At 46.3% G+C, this 24,932-nt stretch overlaps 1 protein-coding gene across 2 annotated transcripts in view; it reads right to left on the reverse strand.

Moving 5' to 3' along the window:
• Positions 1–19,736, reverse strand: part of LOC119401829 (fructose-2,6-bisphosphatase TIGAR) — a 430,132-nt gene extending 410,396 nt beyond the window's left edge. For both annotated transcript variants that reach the window (XR_007417090.1, XM_037668819.2), the window contains exons 1-5: positions 19,497–19,736; positions 18,813–18,850; positions 14,306–14,424; positions 10,364–10,438; positions 6,045–6,155 (exon numbers count right to left, since the gene is read on the reverse strand). Coding sequence is in view for 1 of the 2 variants with exons in the window: in XM_037668819.2 (XP_037524747.1) it covers positions 6,045–6,155; positions 10,364–10,438; positions 14,306–14,424; positions 18,813–18,850; positions 19,497–19,564 (411 nt within the window). In the remaining variant the exon portion in view is untranslated. The remainder of the gene's footprint in view (positions 1–6,044; positions 6,156–10,363; positions 10,439–14,305; positions 14,425–18,812; positions 18,851–19,496) is intronic.
• Positions 19,737–24,932: the final 5,196 nt, after the last annotated feature.

Below are 24,932 nucleotides of genomic sequence, written 5' to 3' on the forward strand. Positions count from 1 at the left end.
CGTAAGTAACTCAAAGTTGCTGTACTCTTTACGCATTTTGTACGTTGCAGCACTCCGCCATATTCGGACGGTGTCGGCACGGCGTCTGTCATCTTTCGTGTAGCGTTCGTCGGCGTTTAAAGTGAGGCGTAATCGCAGAGTCTGAAAAAATAAAAAAGAAAAACGATCATAACAACAGCTGCCACCCGAGAATATTTGAATTCTGCGACTGAGACGGACAGAAGACGCCAGCTTCCGGGACAAACAGGGGACCTTCCGGTGGCTTCACCAGCGCCCGCCTCGCACAGCGGGGATGCGCCGTCCAGCCTTTTTAATGGAGGTCAGTGTGTTGACAACGCCTCCGTTATGTTATACCCATTACTCTAAAAGAACCGCCCATTGAACCATTAATCTACACTATATATATATATATATATATATATATATATAGTGGGAATCACCGCCCATAAACCCCCTCGCCCCCAACAGCTGCGAAACCAGGCTTGCTCCGGTGGCAGCGCGCATGTTCCACGCGTCAGGAATAAGCAAAGAAGGGACCGTGGACTGCCATGCGGAAGTGGCCGACAGACTGTCGCGGGGAGTGCTCGTACACGCGGCATGCGCCCGGCCGGGGCCAAGGTCAGGGGCCGGAAGTTTTGCAGTTATTTTGCTTTACTGTTGAAGTTTGTTTTAAGTAATAAATGTTATACTAGTACACGCTAGTGAAGGCATTTTTTCCCGTTTTTAATGTGTGCTGCCTGCAAGTTCATTCAATGTAGAAAACGCCGCGCGCATGCGCCGTTGCTGGACATGCGTTTACTAGTAGTCGCGAAGGCAACGCCGCTTCTCAACGTCAACTCCTTTTACCATTTTGTAAGCACAGAACAAAGCGATAATGATAGTAACATCTCGGGTTTAACGTCCCAAAACCACGATACGATTATGAGAGACGCCGTAGTGGAGGGTTCCGAAAATTTCGATCACCTGGGGTTCTTGAACGTGCACCTAAATCTAAGTACACGGGCCTCAAACATTTTCGCCTGCGTTGAAAATGCAGCCGCCGCCGCCGCCGGGATTCGATTCCGCGCCGTTCGGGTCAGCAGTCGAGCGACATAACCACTAGAGCACCGTGGCGGGGCCAGAATAAAACGAGGATGCCTAGGTGCGGATTAATTTTAAGCACATTTTTTTTTACTAGATAGCAAGCAGCGGACTGCGTGCAGCATTCTGAACATTTAATTCGTGCACTATAAAGGCTTGGCCGTCAGGCAACGCGACATGCCGTTGTCGTGACTTTCAAACCGCAATTTAAAAATACAAGTACTAATGATATGGCGAAAAAAAAAAAGCTCGTTTATGTCACTGCAATTCACAGCCATTAGTCTCCCACCAGAGTCTTGTGCGTTTAAGAAAGCACGTCGCGAATGTATATAGTCATAGAGTAAGCATTTATTCTAAAACGACCTCACTCATGCTCACCTCAAAATCTACGTTCACAAATATTTGTCCATAAGTAAACATTGAGAGGGTTATTGTGCGTATATATTTAAACTTTCTCACTATCAAGGAGGTAATTTCTGTGTCACTACAAAATCTGCCTTAAATGGTGGCTCTGCGCTGTACAGCACACGCGTGTTTAAATAACTTAATCTAAGAAAAAAAATAACATGTTACCTGATTGACAGGAAAAAATTCTGTTAGCTATTTCCACTCAGACAAAGCTGAGAAGGAATACCATGTCTACAGGGTGTTTTCTAAAATGCTTGCATCTATGGTAGCACTGTGCTATCGATGCGCATTAACCAGGCTTCACACCTGCGTGCAGATATCCCTATTAAAAAAAGTCGAAGCTACATGCCAGTTATCGAGTCCTCTGAAACATTATTAATTTTTCTTAGTCCCTTTGGCGCGTATTTCTATGGCAACTTTTATGTTGCAGTAAAATTTCCGATTGAATTATTAATTTCTTATAGTCTATTTTACTATGCTTCCCCTTTCTATAACAGAGGCAAGGCTACCCGATACAGTGGAAGGGACTTTCAAGGTGGGCCTACACGTTTGAGCCAAAAAAGAATCCCAACCAGGAATGTCTTCGCAGCTTTGACATTCCTATCAAGCCAGAAGATTCCAGGATTCAATACGCGGCTGATATTTTGCATCATGAGGTACAAAAAAAAAGCTCCGGTTTTGAAGACCCTCGAGCGGAGCTGTAATCATTCTATTCGACATGGGTCATTTTCCGTTAGGCTTTCAGAGGAAGAAGACTACTGCTTGAAAAGCAGTAGATATTAAGGGATAAAGCAGCTTTCACTAGGCTTTATCTGGCTGAAGACTGGCATTTTTCAGTCATTGCTACGAGCGAAAAACTACTAATCAAAATTCCTGTGCGCATAAACACCATTGTTCTCTTAAGGGAACCTCCTGGAAAGAAAGGCTTAAGATTTCCTTTGGAACGCCTGCACATCTTCCTGGCAACAGAAGGAGCTCCACTCACAACTGAAGAAATTTTCATATGCTGGGTGAACGAAAGAAGGGGAAATTAAAGGGTTCGCTTTTCTCTGATGTGTCTTGTGACCCGTTGTTGAGCAAGTCAATTGCATTTTGTATTCTACATCAGGAGTGATACAGAATAAAGAAGTGATTTTGAGAGATTGTAGGAATAGTTACTATATTATGTTGCATTAACAATCGTTGTTGTCAGCGCAAAAACGCCAAAATTCGCTCTTCTGAATTTCTTTGTGCTGATCAAAGTGGACGATTGGGCCAGTAGGTGATTCATGATCGACTTTGTGCTTGCTGTAGTGCAAAGTTGAAAGAGACTGCGCCTACAGAACATGAAAAGAGAGCTTCAGGAGAACTTCCAGCCCATTAGAGTAACCTATTGGTGTATCTGCGCCAACAGTATTCAAGACAATCACCTCGAGCATATGAGTCAGTCGACCGTGAGAAAAAAAGGGGGAAAAAAAAGAAAAAGAAGAAATGCAATTATGATAGATAATTGCCTTTTTTAGCGGGATAGACGGCAGATCTAGAGATTATTACACAACACGTCAGTCGTATACGTTCTACTATACGCTCATTCTTAACAAAAAAACTAACCAAGTTCACATTTTCCGGTGTACAAGATCATCTTCCAACGACTGTATCATTTTTGCACACCCGCTTTGACGGCGCCAAGCTTGCGGTGGCAGCCACATTTCAATAAGAACTAAATGAAAACAAATAAAAACTATCTTTAACTTCCTTTTTTTTACTCTCATTCCTAGCGTTCTCAAACTTATCCAGTTCTAATTTGAGGTAACGCAAGGAGCAAACAAGCATCACCCAAGTGGTACACCAAAGGAAATTTGGTTATTATGCAACCACAATATTCTGTTCGTACCCAAACATAATGGTTCCCGCTAGCTGAAAAAAGAAACTCGGAAAGCAGCATGCTGCTTCAATATCCCACCGGTACGGCAGCGCAAGAAACTAAACAAACAAATAAAAGCACGATTCTCTTGATGCATCGCGGGCGCGTCTATGACGGCCAGACATTTGGCGTGGCACGTCTAGAAAAACTGCCGATTCATTGCCAGTCGTCGCCGTCGAGATAACGCCGACACACAGCGCTCTCTTTTCTGCGCACTGAGGTGAAGCGACAGTCTCGGTGCGTGTGTACTGTTTCTTTTGGTTCTCTTTTATTTAGTGCCGCGTCACTGCATACGTCATGGCGGGACTTTTGAATTCTTTAAGGTCGATACGCCACGTGGTGTCGTTCACGCGAACTAGGCCGCTGGTGTCCAGAAAAGCTGCATATGGCGTTTGTAAACGATGACGCGGAACACAAAGACTGCGGCGGAAGAGCGGACGACTCGTCCGGCTTTCCCCGATGCGTGTGCGCATGTAAACATGCGCACACACATCGCCGAATCGCCGCCGATATGCAGCATTTGCTGCCGTGTCAAGCCGATCGTTTCTAGTTGTGTGCAGCACATCGCCAACTAAGCTGACGCCATCACTTTACTGTTGCTGTATCGTACGCACGCATTTATCATGAAAGGGTTCGTGATGCGCACTTAGTTCCTGACCGCACACTGGGCGCGGCAATGGCGGGCTGGTTTCGTCCGCGAAGGCAACGCGTCTATGCGGTGCACTTAGCGGTCTTGCACAAAGAGGCAGCAGGAATGGCGGCGCGGCGCATTTGGGTTCTCGCCTAATAAATGCGTGCAGTACGCATGCAACTGCGCAAGGCCACGTGCACTACCGAGCAGTTAACTGAAGATGCTTATCGTAAGGGTTGTCAGCGATTAAGGCGTGCTGGCGCGTTTGGCAGCTGCCGCCATCACGCGTCCGTGCATTTCCGCTGCTTATCCGTAACATCGCCGCACGACCCCGCGATAGCGGCCCCTTTGAATTTCTGGTCTGCTTCACCCCCTAACGCTTCGGCATTGCGGCAAAGCTGACTTTCGCACTATGCTACTGTCTCAAAGAGATCGACTCGCGAAAGCGCTGGTTCGAACCTACGAGATGATAGACGCAGCAGAGGTGGGGGCTTCAAATAATGCCTTTCGGACCTGCAATTTGGGCAGAAAGTCCGAAAAATCGGACGCGGAATAGTTTCAGCGTCCGAAATTTCGGACGTTCTTATACATTGACGTCTATGGGGCTGGTGACGGTGCCGCGAAAGCGTCCGAATTTTCGAGCATGTCCGGAAAATCGGGCGTCCGAAAAATCGGCAGTTGACTGTAATGCATTTTGGAGCAGGATGGCGCAGCAGAAGCGGATTGGCGCAGCGTGGCACAAATGGCGCAGCACTTCCACCCCTGTTGACTTCACAAAAATGAGTAAGCGCTATTGGATGAAGCATTTATGCAAGTTCCCTGCGGGCAGAGCTGACGTTTTTTCGTAGGTTGTAATCGTGTACAGACATAGGCTTCAAGTACAGACTGAAATCCCATTGTGACGGGTGTTTCAGAAACGTGAAGGATCCGTTGCGAGCGCTGCTCTCTTTAAAGGGACACTAAAGGCACTCAAACCTCATGATAACGAAGTTACATACTGCACAAAAATGACTTCGTTATATCCGAAAATTCGTTATAAACGTATATTCCTAACACTATGTATTGCAAGACTATTTTCCACTTACTTCGTTATAACCGATATTTCGTTATATCCGTGTTCGTTATATGGAGGTTTCAGTGTAACAATTTACGTCAGAGTGAAAGCTCAATGTATAACAATGTCTAAAACGGCAGTATTATCAACAGCAGTGCCCTACTTACTGAGAAATCAAGCTAAATGTACCACGCGATGAGCGCCACGAGTGGGACATTTTGGAAGTGATCCCGATGACGTGGAAGAGTCTGAATACAATTAATCACAAGTAATCAAACTAGCTGCAATAAGAAAAGGAACCTTCCGTGCATCAAGAGACGTAATAAAATGCTACTTGTTTGTTTATGTTTGATTCATGGAAAAAAGAACCTCTTTGGCGTTGCCATGGGGAACGCAATCACGACCAGCGCGGCGAGTCCGACCGCGAACCGCGCGCACGACCATGCGAGCTCCAACCAGCTCGAACCGCTCGAACTCCTCCTGTCCTCCGACAAATAACGATGATTATGAGTCTACGCCAACGTGATGGCAGAAGTGAATGCCAATCTCGAAGGCCTTGCTTTCGCAAGCAATTACGTCATAGACGCCATCTTTGCAACACGAATCTCGAAGGCCACGCTTTTGTTTGCATCAATTGAAAGGTCCCGTTGCTTGCGCCTCTCATGCGGCTAATATTACGGTAAAACCAGGCCAAGCTGCGTGAAAATGCACCATGGCCGCTCTCTTCGGTAGTCACTCAGTCGGCACCGAGCGCACTTCGCGGCGTATCATACGGGGACGGTCCGACAGTTACGATGTAACAGCGGGGTTCCCAATACATTGTATCCTATGGGAGCTATGCCGGGACCGGCGGAAAACGACTTAACAGCCGGGGAAACGCACTAGTGAGGAATGTAACAGCGGGGTTCTACTGTATTTGCTTTTAGCGTCCCTTTAAAGTAGGTCTGGATGAGATCAGCACCACCTACCTGGTCTAGCGTCTCGGCGCCTGGCGGCGTGTAGGAGCTCACCGACTGATTGGCCTTGTTGGATGCCTCCTTCAGGTAGCCAAAACTACGGCCTTCCACCGTGCCAAATTTCTGCGTGAGAAAACAGTGTGCATTCGGTCATCATTTGCTGTCATGTGATCAGCATTAACGACCATAACTTGAGGTACCCGCCACAAAAATCAATAAATTGCTTATACCTAGGCCTTATGTCTAGGCCTTATGCCTAGGCCTCCCCTCATGGGAGGCATAGGCCCGGCCACTTAAACCTGCTGGTTTTCCTTAATAAAGTTTATTCCTCCTCCTCCTCCTTATACGAAGAAGCGAGAGTATCACTCAACAAGTATGATGCTCAAGTAACAAAAGAAAGCTATGTTCACAGCATCTCGATGAGACTGACTATCACAATTAGAGGTGCTGGGTCAGTGATTTTTCAGACCAAGTTGAACACGAATCGAATAGCGCTAGAAATGCATCTAATTGAATGGTTTCCAAATATTGAGCCGCTATTTTTATAATTGGAACATAAAACAATGTTCCCATCCTCGTACGGTAAAATCCCGGTGATACGATCATTACTCGCAAGAATTTCGGGGAGATACAAGTTTTCCTGTGGTTTCGGTCAAGGCCCATTAGCCTAAAGTGTGCTAGAGCGTGGCTGTTGTGACCTCATTTTCACCCCACAGCGTTTGATAGAAACGTAGTGCCCCGGAGGTACGAACAAGTGCTGCCCTTTCAGCTGAGGAAATTATGCGCGGGTGTGAGGAACTCAAGTGCGAGCATGCGTGTCGTGCTGCACGTTGTAGCTTCGGAGATGGTGCATGTGAATTCTGGTGGCCCTGATGTTCCTTCGTGTGCATTCACTTTTACATTACCGATAGCGTTGGCTTCACGTCCTTGTTTTTTTCGAGGTGCTGGCACGTGCTGCTGTGTTCGAGGCTGCATTGTTTCTCTGTGTTTTTGCCTGCTTGCCACGTCTCGCAATTGGACATCCCACCAAAGGTGGACGAGGACACCTAAAGGAAGTCGACAGACTTGGCAAAGGAGCTGGCCTTACAACGTCACGAACCTGCCAATTCACCCGATTTACCCGGGAGACTGCCGAATTTCGAACACTCCTCCTGATCGTTCAGCCATAAAGCTCTCGAAAAACATTCCCTGCCCAACTGTGAAGTGAGAGCAATAACAAAGGACAGCTCTTCTAAAATTTCCTGGCCTTGGTCAACCGCATGCAGAGCACTTGTCGAGTCACTTTCGCCGCAGTACACTGGTGTACACACAGTACACTAGTGCCACAGTACACTTGAACATTAAAAAGAGAAAGAAGACGCTGGTAGGTTGCGCGGGCAGAGAGCATTCTTCAAATAAACAGGCAACGACCTCCATGGTCTTTTTCGATTGACTTTCGTGCCTGTCCCATCCGTTAAAGGTGTCATGAGAAAAAGCTTACTAAGAGTGGGAAGGGGCTAATACCTGTCACGGGACACAGCACATTACATCCCTTGCACGCACGTGCACTATGATTATGAGAACTAGTATGATCGCTGATGTCTACAAACTTTATTGGCAATCATTCAGTGTTGCTCCGTCCCTGAGATACAAACAAAAACGAATGCCACTTTGTTTGCTATGTCCTAGGCATACCAATATGTAACCATACCAATATGGTACCATGTGGGACCATATGGTATTGGTACCAATATATACCAATATGTTGCATTAGTTTTCCATATTTTTCACTGATACGAATATCAGCTCATACGAATATTTTTCATGACCTTGCCAGATTCGCATCACTGAGATTCTACTGTATTCATGACTTTAGCATAAGCCATACCTGCCAACCTGGCGACATAGAAATTAGTAAAACTTTCATGCGGCGGGGGGGGGGGAGTGTAGCCAACCCACTTTTTATTGCGATAGCAATTATATGGACAGTCTCGACGGGTTTTTGGCGTCGCCGTCATGTCCTTCCGGCATGAAGTCCAATTGATAAGATCCCCCCCGCGCATTGTATGTTCTACCGCTGGGTAAAAGCGCGCGAGCGGGGGCGACGAACGCGGCCGAAGCAGAGTTCAAACGAGCCGGCCCATTTCCGTCGATCGGAGGGTGCATGCGATAACATCACCCCGCTCGGGAGGCCTGCCGTCGAAGCAGACAGGAAACGCGCCGCCCTTCTTTAATGAGCCTTAAAAGACTTGGCGGGGGGGGGGGGGGTGTCGCGCGAGGAGCAACTTTGAACTTTGAATCTAAGGGCGCGGTCGTGATCGCTGGCGCGCGCTATCTCGAAAGCTATCACAGCGGGCGGCTCGTAAACCCTTCTACGTGCTGCGCTCTCAACGCAAAGTGACTATGCGGAGAGCATCGCTCCCTGGAGCGGCCGTATTCTCTTACAACAGCGTTTTGTAGTTACGCGAGACCGGATACAAAACAGTTAGCTGCCAGCCTCACTTCGTGTAACACTACAATTTGTTGCTATCGCATTCACTGCGTCGCCCTTGCGGTGAAACTGTGACTTTTTTTTGTTTTCAAGTTCGGGGGGTTTTTCCTTTGGCGACAAGCTTAATCATGTTTTTGCAACCATAAGTAAAATCGGTCAGAGAGTAATCAGCAACAACTCAATTGGGCAACAATTTATTTTTGCAGTGACTTTGCTGTTGCGGACTTTGCCAGCTTCAGAAAGTTCTCCGTGTAGCTTTGCTCAAAGCAAGTTCCACTCTGGTGCCCTTTCACCATCAGCAGGCTCTCGAGAGTTTCTTCACAGACAAGATGAGCGAAACTCCGTTCGAGTTTTGTTGACAGTGCTGAATATTCTCTCGCATTCCGCATTACTGTGGGGAATGAAGAGAATGCCCAGCATAACCAGTAAAATTCTGTGGAACCTGAGCGATCCGTCAACACTTCGAACAGCTCCCAAACGTGCCCACTGCACGTCGCACCTGGGCTTAAACACAGCAGCCCTACTGCGTCGGACGCGGCAGCCGGTCATACGAAAAGCGACACGAACAATGTAGTCCTCACCGCCGACCCGCGAACAAAGCCCACTGCCACATGTTTGCGCTTTGCGTACGCGCCAAGGCGGTATGGATTCGTAGCCACCCCCCGAGAAGACGACAGAAGTCGCTAAATGTTGAAGCAGCTGCTGCTGATGATGATAACACAGCGCCGTTTTCGTGGCCTCCGCGACTAGCTACGGCAATGCGCAGTAGCTGATCACGGAGGCCACGCTGTTTTAATGGACTTTTAATTTTTTTATCGGAAATGATATGGTTTCCGTAAAATTTCAGCTGACATTCGTAAAATCGTAAGCGAGGTCGAAATTCGTACATTTTACGGAAAATTCGGAAGAGTTGGCAGGTATGCATAAGCACAGATGGAACATCACGAACAAGCAAACAGACTCTTTGCATGCACAGAACTCTTCATAGAGTGCAGCAATTGTTGTAAAGATTCTTAAAAAAAGGGACATATTTGTGGTGTCTTTCTGTCACAAACAATGGTCATCTGTCTCGCATGCTGCATTTGATACAAATGTATGCTGCCCTGGAGATAATCACCGCGTGCCTGGTAATTCCAGGTAACAAACACGACATAGCCTTCTTGATAAGAAAGTGATGGGCTTATCAGTTTGAGAAAGGAAATGTGAGCAAGCCAGATGACAATTATTGCTGGGACAGAAGGATGCCCAAACACACCCGTATTTTCTTACGAGTGTAGCCAGTAAAGCCTGACTTCCCGAATGAAGTAGTCCGTTGCACTACGCCAGTGCTCATGTTTCACACCCAAATACTACTATGCGCCATGATGACAAAGTTTATTGTACTCCAGCTCCAGTTCTATGTTAATTTGGGTGCAAACACTGAGAAATATTTGTAAAACATTAGACAAATGTCATCTGGCTTGGTTGAAATACCTTACTGGAAAATTCCTTGCTCGCCGCTTTCCTATCAAGATTGCTAGGCCACACTGATAGCCGCACGCTGTTAGTGAATGGAAAGTACTGGGTGCGTGGCAATAACTCAAGAAAAGAATGCGAGGTATACGACAAGTATTGCTGTGTGGCAGAAACACACCTCAAATACACCTTTTTTGTCTCATAGTGTAGAGCACGCTCCATCCCCTCCTTGGTCACCATCCACATGCATTTACTGCCACGGCATGCGCACACGTGAACCCACACGTAAAAATGCGCAAATCGCAAATTCAGCTTTCACAACTTAGTCTGGTCTGCAACGTTAGGAACAGAAGCACTTTCTTCCAGTGTGAACCAGTCCTTTTTTATGCCAGCAATGCAACCTCACCCGTTCTCGCAGCCGCTGGTCTTCAACAATGGGCCCTGGGGTCACCTGATTCTTCTCCAAAATGGACTGGGCTGTCTGCGAAACAACAACAAAAAAAGATGTCAACAAAGCTTTTTGGTTTCTCTGCAGCTGAAAGCCAAACTGCACATCAAGTCTAAGCCATAAGAAACACTGCAAGCCTACATTCAACAGAATGAAAAATTGGGCTATACAGTGAAACCTCGTTAATACGTACCTGCCGGGAACGCGGCATAACTACGCACTAAACGGTAGTACGCATTAAACACCAAGTACAAATTTGCATCTCCTAGCGTACGCCATCGCCCAAATAAATAGAGTGCCACAGCAAATATTGCCTAAAGTACCCACCGCAAAGCCTTTTCTTTCCTGGCACACTCGCACGACCGCCCGATAACGCATAGTGGCGACGCCGAAGAGCATTTCGAAACTATTGCAGGGTCCCTGATACGTGGTCAACGCAGTGACCGACATAGCGACAGAAGGGACAGTGTGATTTCCGCGGTATATGTGTGTGCGTCTAACCGCGATCTGCCACTAAACGAAAACTGACAGTTCCAGTGAAACGCGGTACGGCCGCGTGGAGCCGGGAGCCGATCGTCTCCCGGCTAGTTGTGTGCAGCGCGTCGCCTACTCGGCTCACGCTGTCACTACCGGGCCGCTTGCTGTGCCGCACGCGCGCATTTAACGTGGGAATGTCGTTCGTACCCACTTCGCTCCAGATCGTGCACAGATGCGGCGAGTAGCTTGTTCGGTTAACGCAGCGATGACGAGCTTCATGCAAGCGATGCGCACTCCGCGATGCTCTAGCGGTCCTGGCAGCGGACGGAGGCGCGTTGTGTGGTCGCCTAATAAAAGCTTGCAGTATGGTTACAACCGCGCTACGCTTGCAGTATCGTACACGTGTGTTTAGTGCGATAGCGTCAATGCAGCGAGGTTTCTCGGCGCCCGCGACCCGCAACGCTAACTACGCAACAGCGATCTGCTTTCGTTTCTACAAAGCGGTGCGCGCCTTATGACGGCTTAGTAGCGTTTGCTGTCGGGCTGAAGTTCTTCGACGTGGTTGAAGTTCTTCGACCCTACCCGAGCATTTGTGCCATTAATTCAACTTCAGCCTTGAAGACGGCCGCGCACAACGAAGCAGCAGCGATCGGCGGCCCAGCGCGTTCAGGTTGTCGCCTAATAAAAGCCTGCAGTAGGCTTAAAAAGTAGCGCTGCGCCGCACGCGTGCCCGAGCAGATAGCTGAAGATACTTATTGTGATAAGGTTGTCGGCGATAAGTCATGTCGGCGCGTTCGTCGGTGGCCGCCACCTCGCCTTCGTTCTTTCCCGATGCTTACCCGCAAAGGCGTCGCCGCAATCGCGCGGAAGTCGGAATCGGGGATCGAATGATCTGCGCACTTCTCAAAAAGGCGGAAGACCTTTGGCGGCACATTCTGGCATCAGGAAGTTGAGCAGCACAGTAAAATTTTATGGCACAAAAAGTTATCGCGGTACGCAGGGTACGCACTAACCGGTAGGCATAGGTCGAACCACTACGGCTTAAGCGGTCAGCGAATGCATTGGGCTCTATGGGACTCGGTCGGGGATTCGTCGCAGCTACGTTTTAACCGTTAGTACGTTTAAAGCGGGTACGTATTAACGAGGTTTGACTGTACTCGCGGATAACTTTTCTTGGCAATGAAGGGAAGGCTAGAGAGCCGAACTACGTGTGTGCTACCATTGAAGATTATAGTCCCACAATTGCATCCGTGTTTTCTGCGTGAGAATAAAAAAAAACTTTACATTATTTTCTACGGGGCGCTGTTTGAAAAAAGGGGTTAGCGGCTCAGCGCGCACCAAGGAGATATTTATATTTGTTTTGCTTTATGCAGTGCCATTTCGCGTTTTTGCACCTGTGAAAACGTTGCACCTTTTACGTGCACCTCGCAGTCAAAATGGCGTCTTCATCTTCAGCTGAGCGTTCGTCACCTTCCAGCTTTTCCGACGACACGCCGAGGAAGCTTGCAACGAATTTCACTAACAAATGGCTGTGTAAGCCTGTGACGGCCGCTCGAATAATCAAATGGCCGTCACAGGAGGTACGGAAGGTTCACAAACCAAAACTAAATTCGAAATGCGCGCCGAACCGGACTACTTCACGGAGCAGTACATGTACAGTAGCTCCCACCCCCGTAGCCTTTCCTTCATTGCCAAGAAAAGTTGTTCGCGAGTATAGTTGGTGAGGATTCACTGTGGCCAGCAGCGCAATGAACAAAGGCTGTAATCTGCCAGCTGAATTAGTACAGTAGACTCCCAGGTAAACGGAAATATTTTAAACGGAACTGCTGCTTAAACGGAACAACTGCCTCTAATATGACTGGTGCAGTACTTGAATTCTGCAGCCCTGTCGATCTCTCAGTTAATGGAACTCCTGTTAAATGGAACATATTTTCCTGGTTCCTTCCGGTTCACTTTAAGCAGAGTTCACAGTAGCTGGTTCTTTTGTGCTATCGGGTGCTTGTCTGCCGAGTTTGCTTTGTTTTGTTAGTTTTCAAAGATGCAATTTCCGTGAATAAAAAGATCTGTTGAACTTTAGCGCTTCTCCCATGCTGTCAGAAGAATTGATGCCTGGGCAAGTTGGAATTGGTTATGCATGTTCGAAACGGGTGGCGCAAAAACAAGGGACAAAGGAAAGACTACACACCACAGGCGCTCTGTGGTGTGTAGTCTTTCCTTTGTCCCTTGTTTTTGCGCCACCCGTTTTGAACATGCAATCCCATGCGGTCCTTCTCTGTCTTTATTCGTTGCGCTACTAGCCACAATGGAGAACACACTGCACCTCCTTGCCAAGGGCCAAAAATACTACAATAAATTCTAGGGTTTCATGTGTAAAATTGAGACACGCCGTTGTGGGGCCCTCTAGATTATTTTGACCACTTTTGGCCATTTGGTACGCACCATTAGCGTGCGCCTAAATCTAAGCGCATGGCAATTTTTGTACTTCGTCCAAAACGTAACAGCAGCCGTCATGGCCGCTGAAAATATAACAAGCCCTTTGAGCCAACGCAGCAGATCCTTCCAAGAAAAGCACACAGCTCCATCGCAAGCAGCCTGGTCCCATCATTTCAAATGTCTATCAGTACTACAGCCGAACCTTAAACAACTTGGGGAAATTAGACAAATCCAGACTAGTCATCTGGTCTCAAGCAGTCATTGCACCAATCAAGCAATCATTCCATGCTCGTGGCATTGGGTATCTACCGGTGTCAAATTCACCTAGATGAGTGAAGTTGCATCGGACTACAGTTGGAAGTCTTAACTGCTCACCCCCCCCCCCTATCTTGGATAAAAAAAATTCAGGAGCCCTTGCCCTATCGTAAATGGCGGCAAGTAAAGCCTGGTGCGTGCGCTGCCTGACGCACTGCTTTTCTTTCAATCGCATTGCTCCCTCCTAACTGTTTGCTTCCTCTATGCCAGGAATCGGACCTTCACTCTATGTGCTTAGCCATGAAACACTTCACTTGCTACACACAACGATGGCTGTGTGTTCATATCCAGGCAACAATGAACACGGCAACGTGAAATGACAAGTCGCCTCGATAAAAGATCAGACTGCCATATCAGAAACAGCTGTTCGCCCACAAGCCCACAATCAAGAGAGTATCAGTTATTGGAAAACGGCCCATACGAATACGCACGTGACTGCTGCACCTTCGAGGGCCCCATGTCACTGTGCTCGCGGGCGACAGGCTTTTTTGCAATCACATCTACAACGTTAATTCGTGAGGCATAAAAGCTTCGCTTAAAAACATTTCCGAGACCCCTCAAGGAGTTGCATACATGATGTCACTTTAAAGCTAACAATATGAAGTTCAAAGGCAACTGGAACTAAAAGTTTCTAGGCCGTAAAGGGCCACAAGTTTCAACTCTGCGCGTGCCCACCTGTTTGGCACGTGACAGGTCGCTGCTGTAGACGTGAGTGAACCTCTGCTGCTGCAGGTGCTTGCCCAGCAGCTCGGCCTGCTCGAGGCCGATGGCCGACAGCGGTACATCCAGCTGACCTGCACATCATCATCAGTTCTCAAAATAATAATTTATGGGTTTTAAATGTCCAATCCATGATATCACTACGAGGCACGCTAAATGGGCAACTCTGAATTAATTCCAAGCACTTGGTGCTCTTTTAATGTGCATTTAGACCCGCAGTACACAAGTGTTCTTGCATTTTGCTCTCATCTAAGCGCGACCGCCGTGGCCGAGAATCGAAGCTGCGTCTCTGAGCTGAGCGATGTAACACCTTACCTGAAGCTATCATGCGGACGTCATCATCAGTTTATAAACCCATAAATTTTGAGTCCATATGCATGCAAAAGATGTGCAATTGGAGGTCCAAAAGTGACAAACTATCGTGGGACCACCTAACAAAAAGTAGCCAGGGTAAAAGCTGGCATGATGGAAACAGAAAAAGGAGAAGGCAGGGAGGTTGACCAGAAACACTTCCAGTTGGCTACCCTACACTGGGGGATCAGGGAAGGGGAAAAGCTGGCATGATTGTGGCATAATAAATACATTATACAAAATATAGGTGAACATTGCAGCAACAAATAAGCATAAATCAGGGTTCTGTATATCAAACAAAGCCTAAGTAGGAATACAGAGATACGAACAATAAATTATCTATAGTCACAGACAACTTTTCTTGGCAATGAAGCCAAGGGAACAGAGCCAAATTGCATGAGTGCTACTGCTAATGAATGTAGTCCCACAATCACATCTGTGTTTTCCACATGGGAATTAAAAAAAAAATTTCTACAGGAAGCTCTTTGAGGCAGGACGCAGCACACACTAGTGAGATATTTATATTTGTTTAAATTTATACGCTGTCATTTTGCGTTTTTGCCCATGTGAGAAAGTCGCGCCTTTGACGTGTGTACCTCAAGCACTAAATGGTGCCTGCGTCTTCAGGTGAGTGTCCGTCTCATTCTGGCCCTCCCGTCTACTCGCCTAAGAAACTTGCGATGAACTTCACCCACAAATCGTAGTCTAAGCAGTCAAATCAAACAATATGCAATGCTTATGCCGCGCTGTATATGGTTCATTATATAATTCAGTTTAGCCTGTTCATACAGATACTCCATTACGTGTTTATGATTCCCGATGCCCACAAATGAAATATTTAGGCATCGGAATGAAACAAAAATGGAGCGTACTGTCACACAGCAACACACTGGCTATTTTCACTGCTTGAGGTGCATGGCCTCCTTCTACACAAAAGCTGAGAACCACATTCACTGAGTTATCCAAGGTGGACGACAAGGCTAGTTGTGTTATTTACCTTTATAAGCAACATAGCACACAGGCCAGTTGGAAAATCAATGTTACGAATGCCAGCCACATCACAGACTCAAATGGAGGTTTCCCAGCAGTCTGTGTGACAAAAGAATTCACCGACTTTTCAAATACACTCAAAGCCCCACTAAAGAGCACTGTCATCTTCAGGGTGATTCAAGAAATGTGTCAAAAAATTCTAAAAAATAAGGGAATGAAATATCCGCACTCTGCCTTGATAATTACTTTTCCTGCAGCGGCATACATCTGGACTATACACATCAGTTAGAGCAGTAGTTAAAAGAAAGTAACTTTGTAATTGGTGGAGACAGGCACTTGGGACAAATGGGAGAATTGGAGCCTTTTGTGCTAAGAGCATATTGCCGCTTTGAGATTTCCAAAGAAGTGGACACCGTTAATTATTGCGGAGTGATAAAATTCAATGAATTTCACCTGCGAAACCGAAACAAAGAAGTGTGTGACTGCCATACTCTTCCGAGAAGTCCAGAATGAATGAGTCGTTACTTCAACCATAGATCAACTTCTCTTCGTGGGTGTACAGGCTTAACTTACAATTATAGCACGCTTGGTGCACATATGTTAACGAATGCAGAACTAACACCATTGCCATCGTTGTTGTAAATGGTGATGTTATTCTGGGGGGCTATTTTGTAAGCGTTCTGTCACAGAACGGAGGTGGTCCTTTCTATCGGGCCACACACGATTGGTGGAGGCTCGTTTGATGGTTGAGACGTGAGAATAGGCAAGAACACTCACAGAACGGTCTCCAGCTCCGTTCTATCGATAGAACAGATACCAAACGGTCTCCGGACGACTTGGATTGGATCAAAACGCAAGCGCTGGCACCAGAGAATCGAATTTTGATCCAATCCAAGTTGTCTGGAGACCGTTTTGTATCCGTTCTATTGATAGAACGGAGCCGGAGACTGTTCTATGACTGCTCTTACCTATTCTCACGTCTTGACCGTCAAATGAGCCTCCACCAATCGCATGCGACCTGATAGAACGGACCGTCTCCATTCTATGACAGAATGCTTACAAAATAGCCCCCTGGTCATCTGCTACTTGCGCTCATCGGCAATTCAGTTGTACTGGTGGATTTGGTGGAATTTCATTACTCCGGCATAATTACCAGAGACTCCTTTTTGGAAATCTCAAAGCGGCAACTGGCCCCTCACAGAAAAGACTTCAATTCTTCCATTTGAGCCTACCCCTTGTCTACTAATTAAAAAGTTTATTGCATTTCTTTAACTTATGCCTTAATGCAACATTTTCCTTTACATCTGGTCTGCCAGTGGACTTCCATCAGTGCAATGACAGAGAGGCGTCGGTGAAATTAATCACTTGTTTGTTCATCAGCACAAAAAATTGCCCGATACACATACACCCTTGAAAAATGGCATCGTAATCATGTGCACGGTGACAAGAGAAGGCTGAATTAGTCACCAAGAAATTCTTTCCAAGTGGTTCCCTGACTTCATTAGGGAGTTGAATTAGAATTGCTGGAAAGGGTCCCTACAAAGGAAACTGCTGGCGTACTAGGCTTAGTCTTTCATTGAGCAGGATAGCGCAGTTGCGCTCTTTTAATTACGCATCATATTACAGCATTTGTCGCCCATTTCCTTGAAGTCACGAGAGCAAGGGGTCAAGATGCGTGCCAAGTGAACACATCACGAGCAAATATCACGCTTGTCGCATTATGCAAAACATTTTCGACAGAGATTGTTCAGGCCGGACAGAATAATTCTCAACGTTGAACTGGTACAGGCCACAGTTTACGATGGTCGCAATTTTTCCAGACCTGTTTCATTTTGTACAGCTTAGTGTCAAGAAACGAAAGCAGGCAAATGGATCAAGGGCTTGTTTTTTTTTGTTAGACCCAACCTTATGAAACGAAGAGACAATGAAGCCACGTAAGGTACAGGCGAAATTATTTGCACTATTCAAACTGTAGCATAGTAATTATGACATAAATGTAAAGAGATTATAGTGGACGAAAAGATAACTTGCCGCCGGTAGGCACCATACCTACAACGTTCGAATAACGTGTCTGACGCTCTAATAATTGAGCTACAATGGTAGTCGTTCTTCTGTTCATTTTATAGGGTATTTCCATGAATGTATGCCTGGCAATGTCAGCCAGCGCTGCTCGCAGCCATGACTGCATGTATGCCACACCCAAAGTTTTGCACTTGGGAACGTAGGCTGTGCATGAAAAGCATGACAGGCGAGTCACTGCAGCCCAGAATACCGGCTCGGAGCGGTCATGCATTCTAGAACAATAGAACTGCGCATCGAATCGACATGATGCAACACAGAAGCACTCTGACACAATGGACACTAACAATCGTAAGCTTCCAGACACTGACAAAAAAGAATGCACGAGAGCAAAGCACATCAATATCTTCTTGGTCAACTCAATGCCTTGTCTAGATTGCACCTGCAGAATTTTGTTACAACTTTAGGTGTTGCCGGGTTATCCTGAAAAGTTACATGCAATACATGCGGGGAGTAGCCGCAACCATGCCAAATTCTTTTCGGAGAGCATCAAACTGACACAACTAGAGAAATGCCCAATACGACGGACTAAGCACTGTTGTTTGTCTTTCCTTAGTTATCTATCAGTTTTGCCATACCCCCCAAGAGCACGAATAACTACCTACTTCGCCATTCCATGATTATTTTTAATGTACCAAGCACAGTTGCAGAGTTGCTGCTGTGGCAAGCTATCAGAGTGTGGCATTAGGTGTCATAGATAACGTAAACACAGATGGACTGTGTGATATGACTCTTTTATCACACAGTCAATCGTGCTGAATGTTATCAAAATGCCAGTCTGCATGCTTGCAGAGTGTGCTTCAGACCAGTGTCTACAACAACATAGAGAGTTCTTTGCTCAGAGTGTTTCATTACCACCTGATAATTAAAACAGCTGGTTCAGTTTGCATCATTGCACTGTGATAAGTTAGTATCACAGTCAACATCGGCGAGCATACCATCCGAGGTGACTGGAAAACGTTCAGATTGGAAACCAAAGGTGACGATGCATAGTGCACGGAATTAAAGAGTCCAGCGCCGCATAGTGCAACTGTAAACACACCTTGAATGACGTTGTCTTTGTTGTGAAGTGTCTCCCCACTGCAAAAGAGAGAACAGGAAATGCGTGCATTGAAAAACTACACCGGCGTTCATTTTCTAACGTCGTTACGTCGGCATCTACTACAGCAACCATGCGACCGGCATTTCTTTGACTCGCCCTAACACTCGCATGCATTACACGGTGACGTGCATTGTAATAAAGGAGTGCCGGCAAAGTCGAACGATTCGGGTTAGACGAATGTGCGTTCAACTTTAGCGGCGCCTAAAAAAATGCGCAACGTACGCCGCTCGACAAAAGCCGGGAACACACTGCAACGAACGCAAGACCTCGGGATGCGAATGGCATTTGGAGTGCATGATCGTCTACGTATCGTTCCAGAGTGTCAGGGCAAAAGAAGCGAGAAAAACAACGCGAGATATACGATGCCGACGTAGCGGCTACGGGGATCCGGCATTTTTCGCAGGAAAAACGCCGGGGCCCCTTTCGCTAGGACAAACAAACACTGCGAGGCGTACTGCATTTAACGCACTCGCCTCTCGTTATGCCATCGCCACATTTCTACGAGTTCAACGGAGTAGCTGCGAAAGCTACGGGCGTTAAAGTGAAGTGCCTATGTGGCGATCGGCAAGTAGAGGCTCTTTTCAAGGCGCGACAGCGCGAAGTGTTGTATGGTGTGGTACTTACTGGCGGACCAAGGTAAGTGCAAACATAACCCCCGTTTTAAGGAACTTCGGGGGCGAAAAAATAGTCATCAAGTAAGGCACACGGCTTCCTCACGGCTTCGCGCTCTGGTTCTCTCACGATACTCGCATATTACACACAAACTCGTATCACCGCACTTTTCTTTTTTCCCCCGAAAAAAATACACACATTCACACACACGCACACACACACGACGCGCTTTTCCCCTGGTTGTGGGCGCTCGCTTCAACAGGGCGCCGATGATGATGATAGTCGTAAGACTAAATACGAATTGGAAGGTTCGCTAGGCGCCGCAACACGGGAAGTCTTTGTTTGCTATGGCCTCCGTGACGTTCGACCTGCGTTATGTGGGGCTGTGGGGCGGCAACCAGTTGCCAGCACTTGCCTACCCTTTATATCGAAAACGTGCCCTTCTCAGGTGGTGCGCGCATAGAGATAAAGTTGCTTCGCTCGGTTCATGTAAACGCTAAGTTGATTCTAAAATGAGGGATAGTCGTTCCCGACGAAAGTAACGCAAATAGGTTAGTATCGATAACTTGACCTCCAATAAAATTTTCGAAGACTTCAGCGTTTCTTGAAAAAAAAACAGTGAAAGAAAGACACACATTTAGCGGTATATGCCCGGAAAGAGATGAACGCCCCTTTTTTCTTCGGTAAAAGCTAACGTTTGATGCTGCCCTTACTAAGAAGGCGGCCGCGGTTGCCATCTTAGCAGGGGCAGGATTAAGCATTAGCGTTTCAATAGAATTTATATTAACATGGCTATTAAGATGACAGCCGTCATCTTAATAGCAATATTTTTTAAACCTCCTTTGGGCGTGTCGGTGGACAATCGCGAAGGCTAGAGTTTCTGTATATGCTAGAGCATAGAGTTTCATACAATACCCTAGAGAGGAAACTGGCGCTGCGATCGTTCAACCACCATGGGAATGATGGGAAGTACAGGCTTCGGATTGGATAGCGTTAGCTAGCGAACTTTCTACGGATCTTTTTCTACAGTTTCAGTTTCGTTCTTCGCGAGGCGTGGGTAGTGGGGTGCGTTTCAAAGCATTCAAGCAGCGCCTTTGTTGTTCAAAGAGGCTGAAGACCGCTAGGTTTCTTAATTTGCTGCCACGTTGCAGCTTTACAGGTTGTATTTGACAATTTTAGCAAAGCGTCGTTCACTCACCGCTGCGTACAGATGTAGCGTCCCATGTCAGTGCAGCAAACTGCATCGAGTTCACGTTTGTTTGATAAGCGCGTCTTACCAAAACTCGTTCAAATCAGCTGCAAAACGACGGCGAAGCTAAGTAGACGCACCGTCGCGCTCCTTTGACTCGACTTCATAACAAAACGAGAGATGCGTTGGAGGCAGACCACTTGAACAGACGCACCTGGCATCGCAGCAGACGATACGTTAAGTGTTTCTCACTCAATATAGTACTGTTATTTCCATAAATAGATAATGCGTACTTTCGAGGGAAAAACAAGCACGTTTCTTTTCAAGTGTTGTACAAAAATAATTCATTATTTGGTGATGCCAAATCTGGAACACAATTGCAGAGCAATGCATACCCTGGTGGTTGAATTTGTCCAGGTTTCAGTTCCATCTCACGGTCAAGCAAACTTTTTGCAAGAAGTTTTACATACAAAAGAATGAAGCAAGTTTTAATTGGAATTAACTTCATATCATTTCGTTTTACACTCGGCAAACAAGCGTTGCGAATCTCAAGAACCTAATCCATCCGAAGCAAATCCGAAGCCTGTACTTCCCGTCATTCCCATGGTGGTTGAAGCGCGTCTCAAGGAGCCCGCGTAGACACTAGCGCCAGATTCCCCTCTAGGTATTATTGTAAGAAACTCTATGTGCTAGAGTAACTCTAGACGAAGCCGTGCTCTTGCACAGGGGTCAGAAAAGCTTCATCTTATTTTGGCCAGTTCTCATACCCGGAGTTGAGACATACTTGCAGATAATAATGAGTTCTCTTTATAGAGCTTGTCTGACGTATAGCTAATTGATTTCGGCGTAGTCCGACTGGTCTACATGGAGGCGCTTGCGTGTGTTCGCATGTTGTTTGGTTGTTCCTCAGTGTGTAAAAAACACGTACAAATTATTTTTCTTTTTCAACGCGATAGCATTAAAGAACCCTTGTCGCAGAAATTCTGACATCCGATTAAAATCAGGGTCTCGAGCCGGAAACAAACCCTGGTCAGGTATTCTGCGCGGTAGTCAGGCGTCCTACCACAGAGCCATGCCAATGCTTGCAACAGACCCTTTTCATAATTGTAAAGCTAGCTTTCCTGCGATGCAGTTAGCCCAACTAATGACGGCTGGTCAGTTCTTCAAACAGCGTGTTCAAGCGCACTTTGCTTGCGCTATGACGCGGAAAATGTAGACTCAGCTCTCTAAACACGCATAATAGACACGCCCCAGCACGTGCAACTAGAACCTCCTCGCCACTTGGCCAACACAAGGTGCCGCCATAGTTGGGCGAATGTAGAGTTCAGTGGCGTAGCCAGGAGGGGGGGGGGGGCACACAGGGCCCGTGCCTCCCCCCCCCCCGAATTTTTTTTTTTTGCTATAGCACACAGAGCTCAAAATGACACTCGATCACATCTGCCTGCCCGACCCCCACTTCATATCAAGGAGGTGACCCCCCTCCCCCTGAAAAAAAAAATTTCTCGCTGCGCCTCTGGTAGAGTTACTGTATATGCCACCTTTAGGCAGCATATAGAGTACAGCATATACGTATATGCTATCTAAAGGTAGCATATAGAGTAACTCTAGGCGAATGTGCAGCGCAGGGAAGCGCACTTGCGAATTATGGAAAGGGTCTTCTGTGGGTGGCTGGTGCAACGCAAATGTGCTACCATGATCTCACGGTAGCACGTGTGCTGCCATGGAGATCATGGTATCATGGACGCGTCCATGATACCATGCTACTATCGGGCTACAACGAGCAGAAATGATTAGTGGAACAATCGGAAGACAACTTGAAGGCTCCGCCATGTTGAAGCAAGACTGGGAAAACTGCCTTATGGTGAACCGGCATCGGGCGACGGCAGAGAGTCATATCCTTTACCTGGACTGAGGAGGCAAAACAAAAACAAAATTAAACAAAAAGAAAGTGTTTAGTCCTGTCACTTGCCGCAGTGTATAAACCTAATATGTCACGATGTCCTGGCACCTATGTAGCAAACGCGCTCAACCCGCAAGTTCACAGGGGTTAACGATTTAAATGTATTCGGAACTGAAGTGTCTCAAATTGGAGTGAGTGACGTGTATACTGAGAAATAATTGGGGATCCTAACATCAGTTGTTGTTGACGATGATTTCATATTTGTGCTGGCACACACCCGCCATTTTCTGCGGGCTTCATATTTATAAAATCACAACCTCCTCCTCTTTCTCGAGAGCACTGATAGATAGATAGATAGATAGATAGATAGATAGATAGATAGATAGATAGATAGATAGATAGATAGATAGATAGATAGATAGATAGATAGATAGATAGATAGATAGATAGATAGATAGATAGATAGATAGATAGATAGATAGATAGATGCGAGTGAGCCCTAAGTGCGTTGGATGCGCTAGGTAATTCGGAGTACAAATGTTCTAGCGAAATCATTATTACACCATTATACTATCGATTGCCCATAGTGGTATGCTCAGCGATCACGCAGCTCATTATCTTGCGACGTCGACGTACAATACGTACGTCGCTTGCGTGTACAACGAGGTTTCGTTTTTAGTTGGCCGCAACAACCTGCGCAAGCCGCAATGCTGTCGATAAGTTTACGAAAGCGTCTCTCCTTGATGTTCTGTCACACGTTGTTTAGAGTGACTTTTTAAAAGGAAGAACTTTCACTATTTTTCTCCTAAGCTTCTTCTCGTGTTCATTCATCTTTTTTTTTTAGGGGCGAAGCTCCTCTAAGTCTAACCTTGTCCCGCGTCCGGCGTAAGGCGTAACCGGCCCATCACCGATCCTTTGCAAACTGTCCACTACTTCGTCTTTGCCCACTACGACCCACCACCGATCCATCACTTCACCGACCATAAAGCCTTTATAATGAAGGGGGAACGGAAGCCACGTCTAGCTACCACTTACGTACGATTAATAATATTTCTTGTATAAATATATACAGTGTTTGTGACGTCTTTGATGATGCACTGGGCTATCGCTTTGATTACTGCTGGGCGAAACCACTGAAGATTTCACGGTGTAATCATGATTGCTTCAGGAGCTTCGCCCAAGCTCTTCATCATTCACCCGTGGATATGCTGCGATTTTTTTTTTTCATTTAGAGGTAATTGTTGAATTTCTGAAATGTGTCACTAATTCCCCCTTTTTGGCACACGAGCTACGTTGAAGAAGGGCTTAACCATCCACAACTTAGGTTGACAAACGGACTGGTAAGCTGGGTTTAGCATTGAATGTATAGGCTACTTCAAACCAGTTGTCGTTTGGTGATTCGATGCAAGCCGCATTGCAATTCTGACGCAAATTTGTTTATGCACCCGAAAGATTACGCTGCAAGGTGCCATAAACCAAAGGAAACAAAGTCTCTTTAAAATTTCTTGTCAGTCTTTTACCTGTTTCTTTTTGAATGAACATCTATTATGCTGTACTTAATAAATGCGAAGCATTTCTTAGCGAACCTTTGGCACTTTGAGCGTTTCTATCTATCTATCTATCTATCTATCTATCTATCTATCTATCTATCTATCTATCTATCTATCTATCTATCTATCTATCTATCTATCTATCTATCTATCTATCTATCTATCTATCTATCTATCTATCTATCTATCTATCTATCTATCTATCTATCTATCTAGCCGCCTACGTCTGGGTGCTCTCGTGATCGCCTCCTTAACTTAGTGTAGTCCAAAAGTGGCATGAGAGGGTAACAGGATTTGACGAATATGACTATCTGGTGATGACATGAATAACATGAAAATCCTGTCGAGTACGTCGTCAAACCCTTTCCTCCAGAGACGTGTGGCACATACCCGTTTACCATGGGCCGCAGTGTACGGGTATGGGCCACAGGTGACTGACAGTTTATATCTGCCCAGGAACGGCAAGAACAGACATTGGTAATTTAAATACGAGAGCGTTAAGAAAAACCGACATCGGCGAGAACAGACATTGGTAATTTAAATGCGCGAGAGTTAAGAAAAACCGACATCGGCAGCGTTGACACGACGAATGCAAATATTAAAAGTTATGATCCCAGCAGGAATCGAACCCAAGCATTCTGCGTGGCAGTCAGGTATTCTACCACAGAACCACGCCACGTCTAGAAAGTGCTTTGGAAAAACACCCTATGCAGGCGTAATGTCGGTGTAACGCCAATTGTAGTTGTGGTGCTGGCTATCTATGTTTATAACAAAGCAATAAATGCTGCATATGTACTCCTATGATGCAG

Source organism: Rhipicephalus sanguineus, chromosome 8, assembly GCF_013339695.2.
Source record: "Rhipicephalus sanguineus isolate Rsan-2018 chromosome 8, BIME_Rsan_1.4, whole genome shotgun sequence".
In the NCBI taxonomy this organism is placed as follows: Eukaryota; Metazoa; Arthropoda; class Arachnida; order Ixodida; family Ixodidae; genus Rhipicephalus; species Rhipicephalus sanguineus.